Genomic DNA, 15,978 nt, shown 5'->3' with positions numbered 1-15,978 from the left:
ACCCCCTCCCCCCCCCCAATTACCCCGCGAGAAGAAATAAAAAGCGCGTCGGGCAATAGCGCCTCCCCCCGAGTCACTCATTAAGCGACAAGGGACAAGAGAACCGCCCTTCGAACCGAGGGATGCGCGGTTCCGTTCGCCTTTCATGCGCGCCTCAGGGGAGGGGCGGGCGCATGAAAGGAATGAATCCACGCCACGGCGAGGAGGGTGTTGGCAATAACGAGGGACGGACTCAGCTCCACGGCGAAAATGGTACGGCTGCTCTTTGAATGAGCCAGCCTAAGTATTGTGGACGGTATAGATTTACCTACCGCTTTGAAGAAGAAATTGAAGTTGAAGGTGGCTCATTGCAATATATTATTCCTTCTTAGAAACGCCTTGGAGACGCATGTGTGAAATTATGTAGTAGCACGCACGTAAACTATGATGGCACACCTGCATCCCGGTTCGATCTCATTAAATGCAGTGAATATTAAAGAAGTGTTAAAAAATTGAGTTAACCAAGAGAAAAATTCGGCCAGTAAATGTATTTCTACCTATTTATTCACATGGTACCCTGCAAGCCACTGCCTTGGTCAGCCTTAGGATCTGTGGGGCCAGACATGCGAAATCAAAAATTAAGTTTCCCAATTGCTAGTTTCTATTTGGGTCAACAGGGTTAGGCGTATACAGAGATAGACATTGAAAAAGAATATGAGGTAGAGGAAGATGGCTTAGGTCAAGGCATACTCGACGATGAGATAGAAAGGGCATAAAGGGAGATGAAACTAAATAAGGCCGTGGGGGTGGATAAAATTCTCGCGGAACTATTGAAATGTTTAGGAAAATGTGGGAGGAAGAGGCTATATGGGCTGATCCGTAGTATCTACGAGGAAGGAATCTGGCCGGAAGACTTTGTGAGATCAGTTTTAGTTCCTATTCCGAAAAAGGTAAAGGCCACGTCATGTGAGGACTACAGGACAATAAGTTTGACGTAGCTAAAGTTGTTCTCAGGATCACCAACAAACGGATGGGGAGCAGGGCGAATGATTGGGCAGAGCAAGCCGTGGTGCGTGCGCCAAACTTATTGGATGATTGCAAGTGGCGCATTGCATCCTTGCGCCTACTCGTGCTTAATTTTTTAAATAGGTATCATAACTGAATCCATCTTGATATTTTCAACCTCAAAGTGACCTCAGTTCAATTCGTACAGCCTTCGGTAATGTTCAATTTCTCTGTATCTGAAACTTAGAATAAAACTTGTGAGATTTTACTTTAGGCGAGTTTACAAGCGTACAAATATTTTTATCGGTGTTGCCTCCCTGCTTGCTAAAAAGATCGCAAACACCGCGCACTGGCACCAACAAATCGTGTGTTTGAAGTCACGTGCGAATGAGGGGTTGGGCGTCGGATGTGGCCAGTCAGCTCTGAGTGAGCCATCGTGGTGGCGTGGAGTTCGAAGCAGCGTTTCATTCAATCAGCGTGGTTTTGTATGGAGAGTGATCGAAAGACAGATTCAAGATTAAATGTATATTACATTTTTCAAAGAAGAGCGCCACTACTTTTTCTTGGCCAGAAAGGGTTCTTTTCAGGGCTGCCTAAATTCGGAGGAACAAAAAGAATTCTGCCAGGGTGACGTCAGGACTATAGGTGGGGTGGGGCAGTGTTGGCACCTTGGATTAGGCCAGGAACTCGCGGACTCGTAGCGCGTTCTGGCAAAGCGCGTTGTCGTGATGAAGTTGCCAGGGAGCGAAGATGTCCTTTCTCTTCATGATGACCCTTTTCCGGAGTCTTTCCAGCACATCCACGTAGTAGACAGTGTTAACTGTCTGTTATTGATGAGCAAAATCCTTATGGACCACTCCTTTACGGTCGAAAAGAATGTGAGCATTGTTTTCACTTTGATTTGCTCATTCTTGGTTTTTTCGGTTGGGGGACTGGTTAGTGAGCCACTCAGAGCTTTGGCGTTTTGTTTCTGAGTCGTATTAAAAACCCAGGTTGAATCACCATTGATGACGTTGCCCAAATAATCTGGTTGATTTTCAATACGTTGCAAAAGTTAACTTGAAATTTCCTCGTCGTTGGTCTTTTGTGGCGCGGTCGGCGCGTAGAGGCTTACAATGACTGACGTCCTCCCGCTTTCACAGCTTGAAGAGAGCACTGAGATTGATTTTGTGGCAAAGCTTTGTCTCCTTCACTTACTCAAAGTGGTTTGACCCCACTCCGACCAAAGGAGCGGCGCGGAAAATTCAATTGCATTACTTTTGGAACGCACCCTGTATATTCATACGTACATATAGAGGAGTGGCAGGGTTGGAGAGGAGAATCAACGAAGCGCATCATTTGCTCGAACCTCACCTCCCAAACACCCGCAAAGAAGTGTCACAACTCCTTACTGAAAATTTATCTAAAGCTTGATTCCAAAGTTTTCGGTCCAATAAACTGATTGAATTCCGGTTCACAAATTACGAATAGCATGAGTTGGATCACATGTACCAAAACATCAGACCGCTATGAAAATATTGGAGAGAAATAAGCAATTATGATTCCAAGAGAATTCACAAATGTTATTTATCATTTCCCTCCACGTTGGAAAATTTCCACAAAGTTAAGCCTGAAACTTTACAGTTCGCTATGAAATTATTTATAAATTTAATTAGCATTAGACAAATTTAGAGAAAAAATTATAGTAGACCATTGATCTGACGTATTATAATGCTAAAGGTCCACAGAAACATTTTAAGATCAATTAAAACAAGAAATAGTCACATGCGTTTCGTGGAACATAAATATCTAAAAGTGAAGTAAAAGTTATCACAATAAAAACCATAAGTAGTGTGCTACACGAATGTAAACAAAAATGTCATGCGATTATGTACTGTAGAGACTAAAGACACTAGATCATTATTTGCAAGTACAATGATAATATAGCGAATAGGAGTATTCCATTTGAATGAGATATATTCATTATTAACAAGGGAAATGAGTATGCCAAGGAAACTTTTCAAGGCCATACTGTGATTAAAGGTAACAGCAAAATATCGTCTGATGCTGAAAATTCAGATTACACGCTAACAATGATCGTTAAATTATTAATATTGAAATGTTGGTCACGCATTTGCTCAATTCCTATTCCCGATCTTTTTTCCCATTTTTGAGGGTAATGTAATCATTTCCTCGATTTCCAGGCAAAGACTCACAACTTTCCTCCCGATTGTCTCCCGAATGCTCGGAATCCAATTTTGTAATTCCGATGAAGCCAATCTGATTGCTTCAGCTTCAATGGTATCACCGAAGTCGGTCCTGATGAATTTTTTTATCTTTGTGAGGGCCCTCGTGATTCACACGAAATATGAAATGGTTTCGTAATTAAAAGAGGATTCCCGGTTTTGACACCACATTTCCAACTTTGAAAAAGAAATTTGACCCTTATCCCGACCTTTGAAAATGCTGAGCATACGACTTTTTTACGACCCTACACTGCACCTTTTACTTCCAAAATGAGAGGCCACCATGGATAAATAATCACATTTTTATGACTTGTCGTGCCAAAACTCTAGGATGAAAAACCATCCTTTATTGTAAAAAAATAATGCAAACCATTGCATAGTTCCCACTACAATTTAGTCAATAAATCGGTATGAGAATATGGTGGGAATGGTGAATGGCAAATATCACCCGACCAATGATTGAATCATGGACCCCATTAGACGCAGATCTATTTCATTGACGACGCCAATGGTAAAGTCTTGTGTTCAAACTTATGTCGTAGTGATCTTAAGAATCCTCATGTCGTAGGTCAATGATGATTGGGAACCCTTATCCCAGATATTTAATTCTATATTATTGATATTTTATTCATACGTTGAAACCAGTAGTGCCGAATAAAAGTGCGTGGGAAATGCTTCGTATTCTTCTTCCATTCATTTAACCCTTTGTTTAATGACGAGACTTCCCAGTCTCCGGGATAACACTTCGTCATTTTGTTGCTGCCAATTTCACTGAATCTATCAAGTGCTTTTGTAACTTTGAGCAACTGAAAGCTTTTGCCTAAAGGCAATGTAAGTATTGGTTTTTATTTATTAATGACCATAAGCCCGTGGGGTCGCGGTAGTCCAGTGGGTAGAGCGTCGGACTGCTTACCGTAGGGTCCCGGGTTCGATTCCCGGGCAAGGCACTCTGGGCACCTGCAGCTCCACCCAAGCTAAAGTGAGTTTTCGGGTACCAAGTCTTCCTGGGAAATCATAACCGGGCCCCCTGGTAATTGGCCCCCCTTCCCGATGTGTGAATTTTTACACGCCGTATAGGGCTTAGTACTGGGTGAACTCTACCATCACCTACTAAACCGACCTTCGGGTTGATTACTGCGTTTATGCCTGTGTTTATGTTGATTATGTGTATAAGCCCGTGACTTTTTAGAAAATTGATCGGCAGTCGAAACCGAACGCCATCACTCTTTTTATTGCCTTCCATGTTAAAAACAAATTTAAGAAATTTGTGCCATGTATCGGGGATAATTTCTAAGTGTAGACAAAAATCATAATTGTCTTTGCTTTTTTCCAATTTTGATGACATTTTTCAACTCTTACATGCATATTCACCGTAATTTACCTCGTGGCACTGCGAGTACCAGACAAACTTTAAATGCAAGGTCACATGAAATCATATTCCAATGTCCTGACGGGAATTACAAGTCCGGAAACATGTATTTTCATTAATGTAAACAGTATAATGTTTTTTTAAATGTTCCCTGTTGGAATATTTCTGTATACACACCAAAACCAGGCAGCAATATTCAACGCAGAAATGCTCTATGATTCCATTCAAAGCAAAGATTGAACTAGCGTCACACACAAAGGGTTTGGGCAAAAGGGGCAAATATCTTTGTATAAACATATGGTGCTCCTGCTTAAACCACCCAAAAAAGAAGTGCTATATTCCTGCGTCAAAGTTTCGAAGCCTTAATCTAATTGAATTTAGAGTCATCTGTTGGCAATGTTTTGAGGCATGGAGAGGTGGTTTCACCTATCGGGGAAAAGTAGAATGTTTTGTAGCAGCCAACTCAAAATCAGCAGTTGCCTATTCTAATCAAATGCAGAAAAATGTTACAAGCGAATGAATGCAATTTGCTCAACTACCCAAAAATGATAACGCGGATCATATTTACATCAAGGCACTTATGAACGATTGAATCCATGAAGTAATTTAAATGGTTTGCTGAATAGATGCCTACGCAATGTGAAGATTATAAACGCCAGGCACACACCTACATATTAAGTGAAAATGTGAATATGAATCTTTTAATAATACTGAATGTCTATCGCAAATTTACAATTGGCCTCAAAAGTTTTGGTTTCGAGTCGTTGCTGTTAATGAGCCCATGAAATGAGGACTGCGAATACATGTATTTTATACTTGTTTCAATATGGCTATATAATGGGCATCACAAAGCATGAACAAAATAAAGCAAACCTTTGGGAGAGATTGAACTATATTCGATAGCAAATTCTTCGTTCTTTCAATTCTTTAAAAACCCATTTAATCCGCGAAATAAACTATCAATTTTAGTCCAGGAACTTATCTAATTATCTTGGTAACTGTTCTTCCAATGCGGAGCGATTTAAATGCACTTTCCTTCAAATAATCATCATAAAATTTATGAAGATATCAACAGTATTAGGTATCTTATCACTTCTTAAAAATTTCGGTACACTTTGTATTACGTAAAAGATTTAAAACGCGTTTCAAATGAAACGAGGTAAAATAACACCTACAAAAAGTAACACATACATTCTAATACATACATTCTAACGGTTAGCCAATGTGTCAGTAACTTTTCAAACAAGTCATTGAAACCAAGGAATTCGTTCCCACCAAACAATTCCTTTTATCATCTTTTAGAAATATTGATTTCTTCCCTAGGAGCGTAATTTGAATCACAGCCTGCACATTTGACTTGCCACTGTCTGCCTTTGAACAGTAGGACTATCAGTGAACTATTCAAATTGGATTGTATTTCTTGCGTAAGAACTATTAGATTACATAAATTCACTATAAAATCTCAAGTAAATTAAATTTAATTAATATACCTCTCCGATAATATCCTACCGTAGAAAAGGAAGATGTCGGCAAGGTTACCAACCCCATTGTGTCCTCCAACTTCCCTAACCAGAAATTTTCATTCCTCACCTTTAAGATCCACATGAAATTTATTCTTTTCCCGAATATTTGAGAAACCGCTTTCCTCCGTGGGGGTCTTTTGCAACCCATCTTTTAGAATGAAATGAAAAAGTTGGGGAACACGGCGGATAACACCATCAAGTGAGTGCCACTCTTCATGTTTTGTGAGTTGTGAATTGAACAGTGAAGACATTATTACATGTTTCCTTAAATAGTTTGACATTTCTGAGAATAAGCCACCTACCTACAGTTTATTCCTCTTGGATAAATGATTTCTAAGTACTGTGTTGGGTGGATGCCACAAAATTACTTGGTAAAACAGTTGATGAAAAATCAATCGTAGATCTGCATGAAAACTCACACCAAGCGTGCTGATTTCATGTAAAACTGCAATGACCAAAGAAAGAAAGAAATTGCGTGCATTGACATGTTAATTGTTTTCGAAATTTTAGGATACGCTTTCGAATACTTCTTGAAAACTTCCAGGCGCGCCTCGTGGCACTTCTCGTATTTTAAAAGGTCTACGATACAGGTCTTGAGATTACTAGAATGTTCGCCTCGGATTCATGGTAATTCCTTATGATTTGAGGTGAATAATGAAGTCATTTTTAGCCATGTGAAGTAAAAGAACCCTTTTTGTAGTATTGTGATGTGTGATTGAAACTCAAACAATTACAAGAATAAAGCCCTCCAGGCAGTGTCTGCAGATGAAATAAAGACAACTCGGAACCACTGTACTGGTATGATTACCTTCAATTTTGTTATAAAACAATAACCTTGACGATCGCTTTGGTAAAATAGACAAGGCAAGTGGAGCTTGCACATTCCCCTGCATAGAGTGCGTGGATTGAAGTTTTTGGTATTTTTAGATGCCTGAAACTTTAATAAAGTATTCGGATTTCTTCGATTACTTATTCGTTCAATAAGGGTAATATTTTTATCCGTTTTGAATCCAGGACATGGCCTCCCCTTCCAACATGTATATTTTTTGATTCATGAAGATTATAAATTAATGCTCCTAATCGTCACAGCCGAGCAGATTTCAATAATAATAATAATAATAATACTTTATTCATTTTAAAAATGGTACAACCATATTAAATGTCGTCAATATAAGTATTATTTAACATATAAACATACTTTCTTAAATGTGATGAAAATTGTCACAAAAGAATTCATCCAATGAGTATAGTGGGTGAGCAAGTAACCAGGTATATACCCTATTCTTGAAACTCTGGATACCATCTGATTTCAACTGAGTAGGCAGATAGTTATACAGTCGTATGTTCATATTGTGAAATGTGTTGTAAGTTGATGACAATCTACAATAAGTAGTATTTAGATTCGATTTACCTCTTGTGGAATAGTTATGGAGGTTGGATCTTAATTGGTAAGTTTCTAGATTAACTTTCACATGAATCAGAGCCTTAAAGATATACAAACAAAATACAGTCATGATATACCTAATAAAAAAAGGTTTGCAGGAATCACGTGGTGGTATATTAGCAAGAGAGCGAATAGCTCTCTTTTGCAGTAGCAAAATTTGTTTAACATGAGGGGAATGACCCCATAACTCAACACCATAATTCAAATGACATTGAAAGAAGGCATGGTAAAGTGTTAAACGATACTCATTTGAAATGATAAAGTTGAGCTTTCTTAACATATAAACAGCTTTACTAAGTTTATTACAGGTCTGACTGATGTGAGTCTCCCAATTAAGTTTTGTATCAATATAAATTCCTAGTATTTTAGCAGTTTCAATATCAGTTGTTTTTGATTTAAGACTGCACACAATATGCTGAGTTTTGTTAGTATTTAATTGTAAATGATTAACATCAAACCATTCCTTAGCCTGTTTTTGGGTAGCGCTAGATCGCAACTTTGCATCTCCTGGATGTTGACACTTTTGCACAAAAGTAGTGTCATCAGCATATAAAACAGATTTAGGTTTCATATTACAGGGCAAATCATTAATCATGATGATGAAAAGTACTGGGCCAAGCACAGAGCCCTGTGGTACACCACATTTTACTTTAAGAGCTGCAGACCGACAGCCATCAAGTTCAACCAATTGGTGGCGATCATCCAAATATGACTTCATTAGTTTCAGTGCAACTCCCTTAATACCATAATATTCTAGCTTTGTTAGTAATATTGAATGATTAACACAGTCGAAGGCCTTACTAAGATCACATAGTGTCACTGAGACTGATTCCTTTTCTTCAAATGCATTAATGACATAATTAGCTATGCAATTAAATATGCATATGCTCCCGAAACAATCTAATCTATTAACAGTTTTCTGCGTGAAGTTTTTTCTCTGGAACAGGGATTTTATCAATAGGGCTGTAAACTACGAAGTACGTATGCTAGCTACCAAGCAACATCTGAAGTGAAAAATATCAATGTATCTTTCCACTAAATTTTTTTCGTTACAACTAGTTTCGACGCATCTGCGTCACCGAATAAAAATTTTGTGGAAAAATACATATTTCTTATACGGCGTGTTTTACTTCAGTGATAATGAATTTCGGCAAAGTTAAGCCTGAAAACATCGAATGTAAGCAAGATCTCTTGTTTACTTCTCGCTGCAGATTGCCGAACTTATTTCATGGCTACCGTCTCACAATGAGCGTGGGGAACTCACTCATTAGTAGAAATAATTATGAATTCTGCCGTGAATAGATTATGTTGCTCCGCAGAGAATTTTGATTGTCAGCTGACTTGTATTATAAAAAACATCAAAATATCTAGTGGTGGACTGTGAAAATGAAAAACAATTACTAATAGCTGGTAAGTCAGGATTTAAGCTGTGGCCTATGTTGTATGAAGAAAGCGTTTATCTGCTGCGGCCATTGTGACGTCTTTGAAATACAAAGAAAGGAACAGAAATAGTGAGGGAAAGAAAGCTAGGGAGCAAAAGTTGCCAACTGCTTCGGAGGAATTCAGAAAAATAGGTCCTTAAAATTTTCCACAAATTACTGAGTGACACAAATGCCCCAGGTTTAGAGTATGACTATTTTCTGGTTGATTTATTTAAATTATTTAGTTGGAATTATTATTAATCTTATTCTTCAATGATCAATTACAGCCTCGGAGTTTCGAAGTCCCTTGAAAACTATACCTGGATGAACAAAGATGTTCTGGGACATTTGCTGCTGATCACTCTTTTCATTAAGCTACAAGACACCGTTTTGAAAGAATCCATTTCTTCGCCAACACTTGAAGCAAGTTCGCTGTATCTGGCTGTTGGGTGCATATTTCCGAATTTCATATGCCCATTTCTTTGAAAACAATTCTTTCAGTTCTCGAACGCATTCTTCGCTTCTCGTGAAGTTCATTTAAGTGGATTATTATGCTTGAACATTTTGATAATCCCAGGTGACATCCTCATTTAACTAGTTCTCTAAGTAGCTCACGAATTTCCCATACGCAGGCTTCCTCCCTCCTTTGTGATCCAATCAATTCCCTCGCCTGTTCCCTTGTCCGCGAATATTCGCTCATCCTTAAATAAATCTTTTCTATATATCATATTTCCATAATGGACAAATACCGACAACCATAAAAAACATCCGGAAAAATAGAACCAGGCCTATCCATGAAATCTAGGCACGGAGCATTGGGTAGAATTGCACGCCAGCGAGCGCCCACAGAAACTCCTAGCAAGGAATCCATCACGGAAAATGCACCTTGCGAACCTGTGACCGAGAGAAATAACCTGCGACCCAGTTTTTAACAGCACAAATTTACTCAAGGTTATTAACAATGGATCGCATCAGTGATATGAACAATAAAGAACCTAATGTCGGTTGGTGATCATCAGTTCTGTCGGGAAAGCATTCAGTAGTATTTAGAAGTTCGTGGATTAGTAGGAAATTTAGCTACCATCCGCTAACCTTGGCACAGATGGACTATCACTCAAACCTTTCCCTTCATTGAAGGGTAGGAATGCGAACTTGGTGCAAATAGTAAGTATTAAAATGAGCTTAGGGAATATGAGCAATGTATGCGAATGGCGTTTGCAGATTTTGACGGGAGGACGGAAAAAACAGACAATACTGGCTACGATCGTGAGATGAGCAACTGAATATGGGAAAATATGTTAAACGAGTATATTCCTCGCGTAGAAATAATATCCGTACTGAAAAGGTCATTTTTTTCAAAAGAGGAGTTCCGACGCGCATAAAATGGAAAATGGCTCTATCTCGTGTGTGTATCTCGCCAATCGGCCTCGTTTCTCCGGCGTCTTAGTCTACCCGAGAGACGTATCCGAAGGAAACAAGAGCGTCAATTCATGGCGACAACTGCTGGCGGCGCCTCTGTGGAATTTTTTTATCAAGAACAACGGCGTGACCGAGATCTTCCGACTTGTAGGGGCGGCAAATAAAATAATAGAAAAAAAGAATGAGGCCGATCCATCTCGTCCGGTTCTTAATAGTACTGAAGTGGAGGGGGTGCGACCCACTAAAAAAATTATAAAAAATGAAAAGAGTTAGGTTCAAAGGTCCCCTGCTTCCTGCTCTGCTCTCCATTGGGTCATTTGGTGAACCCCATTGGAAGTCAAAAAAAAACTTCATTATTTGCTGGTAATGTCCTCGTAAACAAATCCTCACTCTCCCAGGAGAATTGACGTGTGCAGAGGGTCATTGATTCCTGATATTTTATATCTTCATTTGGTGATATATTGGTTAAAAAAACATGTCTGAATTCTGGCACCCAATCTTAGGAATATGGAATGGCCATGCTCAACAACAACGATGCCCTCAGTAGATGAGTTTCAGGTATGACAGTGAATTTAGCGGAATTGTTGCATTGCATCACAGTTATCTCTGCCTTCTTACTGCTTACATTGGGATAAATTATCTCGAGTATAAGTTACAATATTTTTCATTGCCGGTGAGGTTCCTTCTGTCTGCCCGCTGTAACACTGACTCATGTCAAATGTTAATATCTAATACCTCTGATATCTAACTTCATATAGGTATATGACTCTTTTTACTGTTCCTAAAACCACTTCATGCACCATCATTCCCAATGCTTCAATGTATGAAGGAGGAGTATTCTCTCAAAAACTCAGAATTCTTAGGCTCCTGTCATCTCTCACCAGCACCAGTAGGTTTTGATTTTCTATCTTTTTCCTTAATATCATGATGAATGATAGCAAGTGCTCCAAATTCAGAGAAATGTGATTATCAAAAGGGTGTCATGGTAGGTATACCTCGGTAGAAATAGCTCCAAACAAGTAATTCCCCTGCCACATTGAAATTAAATAGGTACTTTGGGAGAAATGCAAATGAGTCATTTAAATGCATAGTCTAGATCAGAGAGGTTATAGTAAAGCACTTACTTAATGCATGTCATTCACTGCTGTATTGTTCAGCTTCTTTATTTTAAATCTTGTATATTTATGTGCTTTGAAATCATAATCTTGTATTATAGTTTTTTCTAAAGATTTGGAATTGAACTTATTCACAATGCAAAAATTGAAGAAAAGCTGCATTGCACATGAAAATCTGAATTTGGAAATTCAAGGAAAACATAGTCAAAAGTTGGCACACACGTGTCATTTCCACCTGATGATTTTCATGAAATTTGCTCCAACCACATATTTGCTCACTGAAGTGAAGATTTTTGAAATTTGCCTTATTTTTTGCATCATTTTGCATGGTTTCTTGAGCTAATTACAGTGTTTATTTGTTGAATATATTGTAGGTATCCCAATTTTTTTATTTGAATTACTGTGCATTTAAAGGCAAAATAGTAGAAATGTATTTAGGGTATGGAAAGTGATTTAAAACAATGTTGAGGCCACCAAGTAATACCCATCCATATTCATATTTGAGTGCCTGTCTTCTATCAACTCATTGGCGCTGGTCCTCCACTGTTTGCTATCCTTACTGGAATTAATGTTGCTATCCTTACTAGCAGTAATACCTTTTGATGCTACATTTCCTTATACTAGAAGGACAAAATGATTCCACATCAAATACTGCGATAGAAACTTCTCATGCCATTCACCTATCACAAGATTGAAACACTCATTTAATCTTCTTAGCTCAAATGTTGATTTGCAATGCGATACTTTGCCCAAATTCAAAATGAAATACATAGAAACTTTATTGAAAATCCATCTTTAATTAATTTATTCTGTCTCACAACATTAATGAGATGTATCAGCGTAGTATTTTTCTGGTGCATGCATTAACTTTTATTTTCAAGTGTTTTATTGGGTATCTCTCATTTTTGGGTAATATGGGGTGTGAACATTGTATTGTAAAATTGAACATTGTATTTTACATTGTATTGTAAATTTTTAGACCAAAAACTCCAAAAGTTTACTTTACCTAAAAAGAAAAAATTCTGTTTTTTTACTCTGCTCCGATATGAGGTAATTTTTATTTTTTTCTGGAAGCCCAGTTATTTATGTCCCTTCATATTTCTCCTCACAGGCTTGCAAGGGTTGCACTGGATCCTCAAAGTGTGACTGCGCTGGTATCAAAGGCCAACAAGGAGAAATTGGAATCACTGGCCTCCGTGGGAGTGAAGGAATACCTGGAGATATTGGAGTTGAAGGACCTCCGGGCATTAAAGGAGAGAAGGGAGCATATGGGGAGTATGGATCTATGGGGGACAAAGGATATAGGGTAAGAAGGAAAGAAGCAGATTCATTTCCCCTCCCCCCCTTTGCGACATGGCATTAAGGAACATCATAGCAGTTTAGCTTGTCAGTCATAGCCTTTTAGAAATTAAAACACTTAACTGCTTTTGGTTTTTGTTTTACTTTATTCTTTCTCAAATTCGAGAAATACCACAAATTAATAAATTGCATAGTTTCAAGCATGATATGGTAGAATGTGAACATAATAATGACCAAATGATAAGTTTTTCACTAGATTGCAATTTATGGCAATACTGGTTTTGATGTGCTGTACTATATTTAGGAGTAATAACAGCAGTCCTAAAGATGATATTGTACATTGAAACCAATAATGTTATAAATCATTATCTAGTGGAAAAGTGTTATCATTTGGTCATTACCACAAATTAAATGTTTCTTAAAGTTTTCTTGGAGGGAGTGCATAAATCAAAAACAAATGCATTCCTTTTGAGCACTTAATACTTGCAGAATTTACTGCCATTGTCTCTTTTGGTGCCTACTCCCATGTAAAGACCTTTAACTCTGTTGTTTTGGTGACCCGCTCGAAGGGTGAGTTAGTTGTTTTACCATGGACCTGCGACATAGTTACATTCTTGGTTAATGGATGATGCTGGTGTCACATGACTACACGATGACCCATATTCCATCTTGTATTTATTCTTTGTATTTTCTATACCTGCTTCCATATAATGTAAATTTTTTCAATTATTCATTATATTTTATCATCAAAACAAAGCCCCGTCATTAGCAAATGATTTGTGTGATGCTTGCAGGAAAGAAAAAGATCTGCATTGGTCTTTATATATTTATTGAACGGAGAACTGCATACAAGTTCTATACGAAAATCACAAGTTATTAATTAAAAAATGAATCTCACATTTAAATGCATATTTTTACGAAACATCTTTACAAAAGAAATGCCAATTTTTGGTAGGTGGCACTAAAATCTTCCAAAGATACTTCCTTATTTTCTTGTACCTGGCTCTGCAATAAAGAAAAAGATTATATTAGGGTTGTGGTATTCTGCCAGGAAAAGTGGACTTACGAGAAACCTATGAGAAATCTGTTCAGTTAACAGTTTATTGATAAGCTTTCTTTTCACTAATGATGAAATGAATGACTATGACTGCTGCAATCACGATGAAAGTAATTTCAGATGATGCCGTGACAAAAAGTTGTAAAAAAAATATTATGACTGAAGAATCATAATAACAGTGAATTAATTCCCAGGGTTATTGAAGACAGGAAATGTAAAAATAATCAATTAGATAATTTTATTTATCTCTATACAAAACTACTTCATGGATACTTTAATGATATCTGAAAGGAAAAAATTCTCAAAATCAAGTCTATGAGTGACACACAAAAAATTGAAAATTAACTGCTTCCGACAGTATTGGGGTTGTAATATTGGACAAATTTTTCCTGTGGCCTAATAGTGTATATTCACGCCTGGCTGCAGTGATGGCTTGACCAAGTGCAGAAGGAATTTCTTCAGAGGGACAGGTTGCGTTTTGTTGGTCATCACCTAAAAGATAATATAAAAAGGCATTCTGTAATAAATGAGGATTTGTTGTAAGTGTTGCCCTGCATTGGTCACGAGGATGAACCTTGAGAAATGTCTGCACCACATGAACACTCACATATGCAACTGAACCTATTTTTTGATACTTGAAATCAACTTTTCATTGTCATCAGCTGGTTGTCCTGTACTTGATTGAACATGTTCATGATAAAGAGAGGATAAGTCAGTCAAAAGATCACAGCCATCATCCATTGTATTTCCTTGGGTGTGGTGAAAAGCAAATTATCAATTAAGCAGTTTTCAATGCTGTTTGGAACTGGTGTGCATTGGGGTTGTGATTATCCCCGGTTTTTCCTTAAAATATTGAAAAAATTGTCTATGAGTTCTTGATTAAGGTTTCTTGTGTTGAGGTACCAGGACTGCTTAGATCTCAATTCAGCCCACAACAACATTACCACTCTCATGATTGCTAACTGCCCATCCTGCAAGGGGGGTGGATTACCTCCATCTTTCCCTGGAACTCCCATAATCTGATTTTGGCAAGGGCTGATTGCCAGTGATCAATATGGCTCACATTTCTGATGGCCAACTTCAAAGGTTTCAAGTATTGGTTTTCCATTGTCCCACTTAAGCTGTCCACATTACAATCCACTTGCTTCAGGAATTGTGCTCCAGCCACCTCATGCATGCTCAAAACACCTGAAAGAACAAAAGAAAGATGTGCATAGGGCTAAAAATCAAATTCCATTTTAAAAAATGAAAAAAATCACCTCTTCCAACTGACACATGTACTCCTGTGCCAACATGGTTACTAAAAACTTGAGCCTCTAAATTTACATGCATATTTTGGAATGATGTTGGAGACAAATAAACCTCTGTGAGGTTAAAGACCCCACATATCTGAAACATGGTAAATGTAATTTATACATCACACACAAAAGTATTAGTGCAAATCAGAATATAAGAGCAGGTAATTATAAAATCAATTTTGAAACATGATATTGTAAATAAGGTTGCAGAACAAATTGATTCACTTTTTCAAAGCTTATTAAAATCACATAGTTTACTCATCTAAAACAAGCAAAACTCCAAAACTGCTGTTACTTGGTGACAGCCTCTGAAACTTATCAATCACACCCGCACCAAACCAGTGTTCCATATAAACCACTCTATATTCTGGTGATAATATGTCAATATACACAGAAATTGACATTGTTCACTTGAAAGCACTTGATTACATCTATACATACATAAAACATTCCACACTTCTTTGCATATAAAACCGACCAACAAATAACAATTCTTTCACTATAACAGTTGCCACCCATATCACACCAAACGCTCCATTTCTCATTTCCATTCAATACAAGGACACAGAATTTGCTATCATCCTGACTCCCTTGATAAATTCCTCTCAAACCTACACTATTTCCTCATCCAACAAGGTTATCCTGAATCCTTCCTAAACAAAAGAATTCGAAGACTTGATTATACTCCCCAACCTTCCTCCACCGCAGAAACACTCGCTCTTTCAATTTGTACCACATGCTTCCCTGGCATAGAATTTCTAAGATCTATTCTAAAAACCTCAATCTTATCCTCAAGAACCATAACTCCACCACCAACCATTTTC

The 15,978-nt window shown here is 37.8% G+C and overlaps 1 protein-coding gene across 1 annotated transcript in view; it reads left to right on the top strand.

Annotated features, from left to right (window-relative positions):
- The window catches only part of LOC139698618 (collagen alpha-5(IV) chain-like), a 133,980-nt gene that overhangs the window by 30,737 nt on the left and 87,265 nt on the right, over window positions 1–15,978 (top strand). The window contains 1 exon segment of the mRNA XM_071597461.1: window positions 12,612–12,806. Within this exon segment, the coding sequence (XP_071453562.1) occupies window positions 12,612–12,806 (195 nt within the window).

The sequence above is a fragment of the Hetaerina americana genome, unplaced genomic scaffold (assembly GCF_022747635.1).
Source record: "Hetaerina americana unplaced genomic scaffold, ioHetAmer1.1.p SCAF_9, whole genome shotgun sequence".
NCBI classification, from domain to species: domain Eukaryota; kingdom Metazoa; phylum Arthropoda; class Insecta; order Odonata; family Calopterygidae; genus Hetaerina; species Hetaerina americana.
Note: the sequence above shows the minus strand (reverse complement) of the source record. Positions and strands in the feature narration are given on the sequence as shown.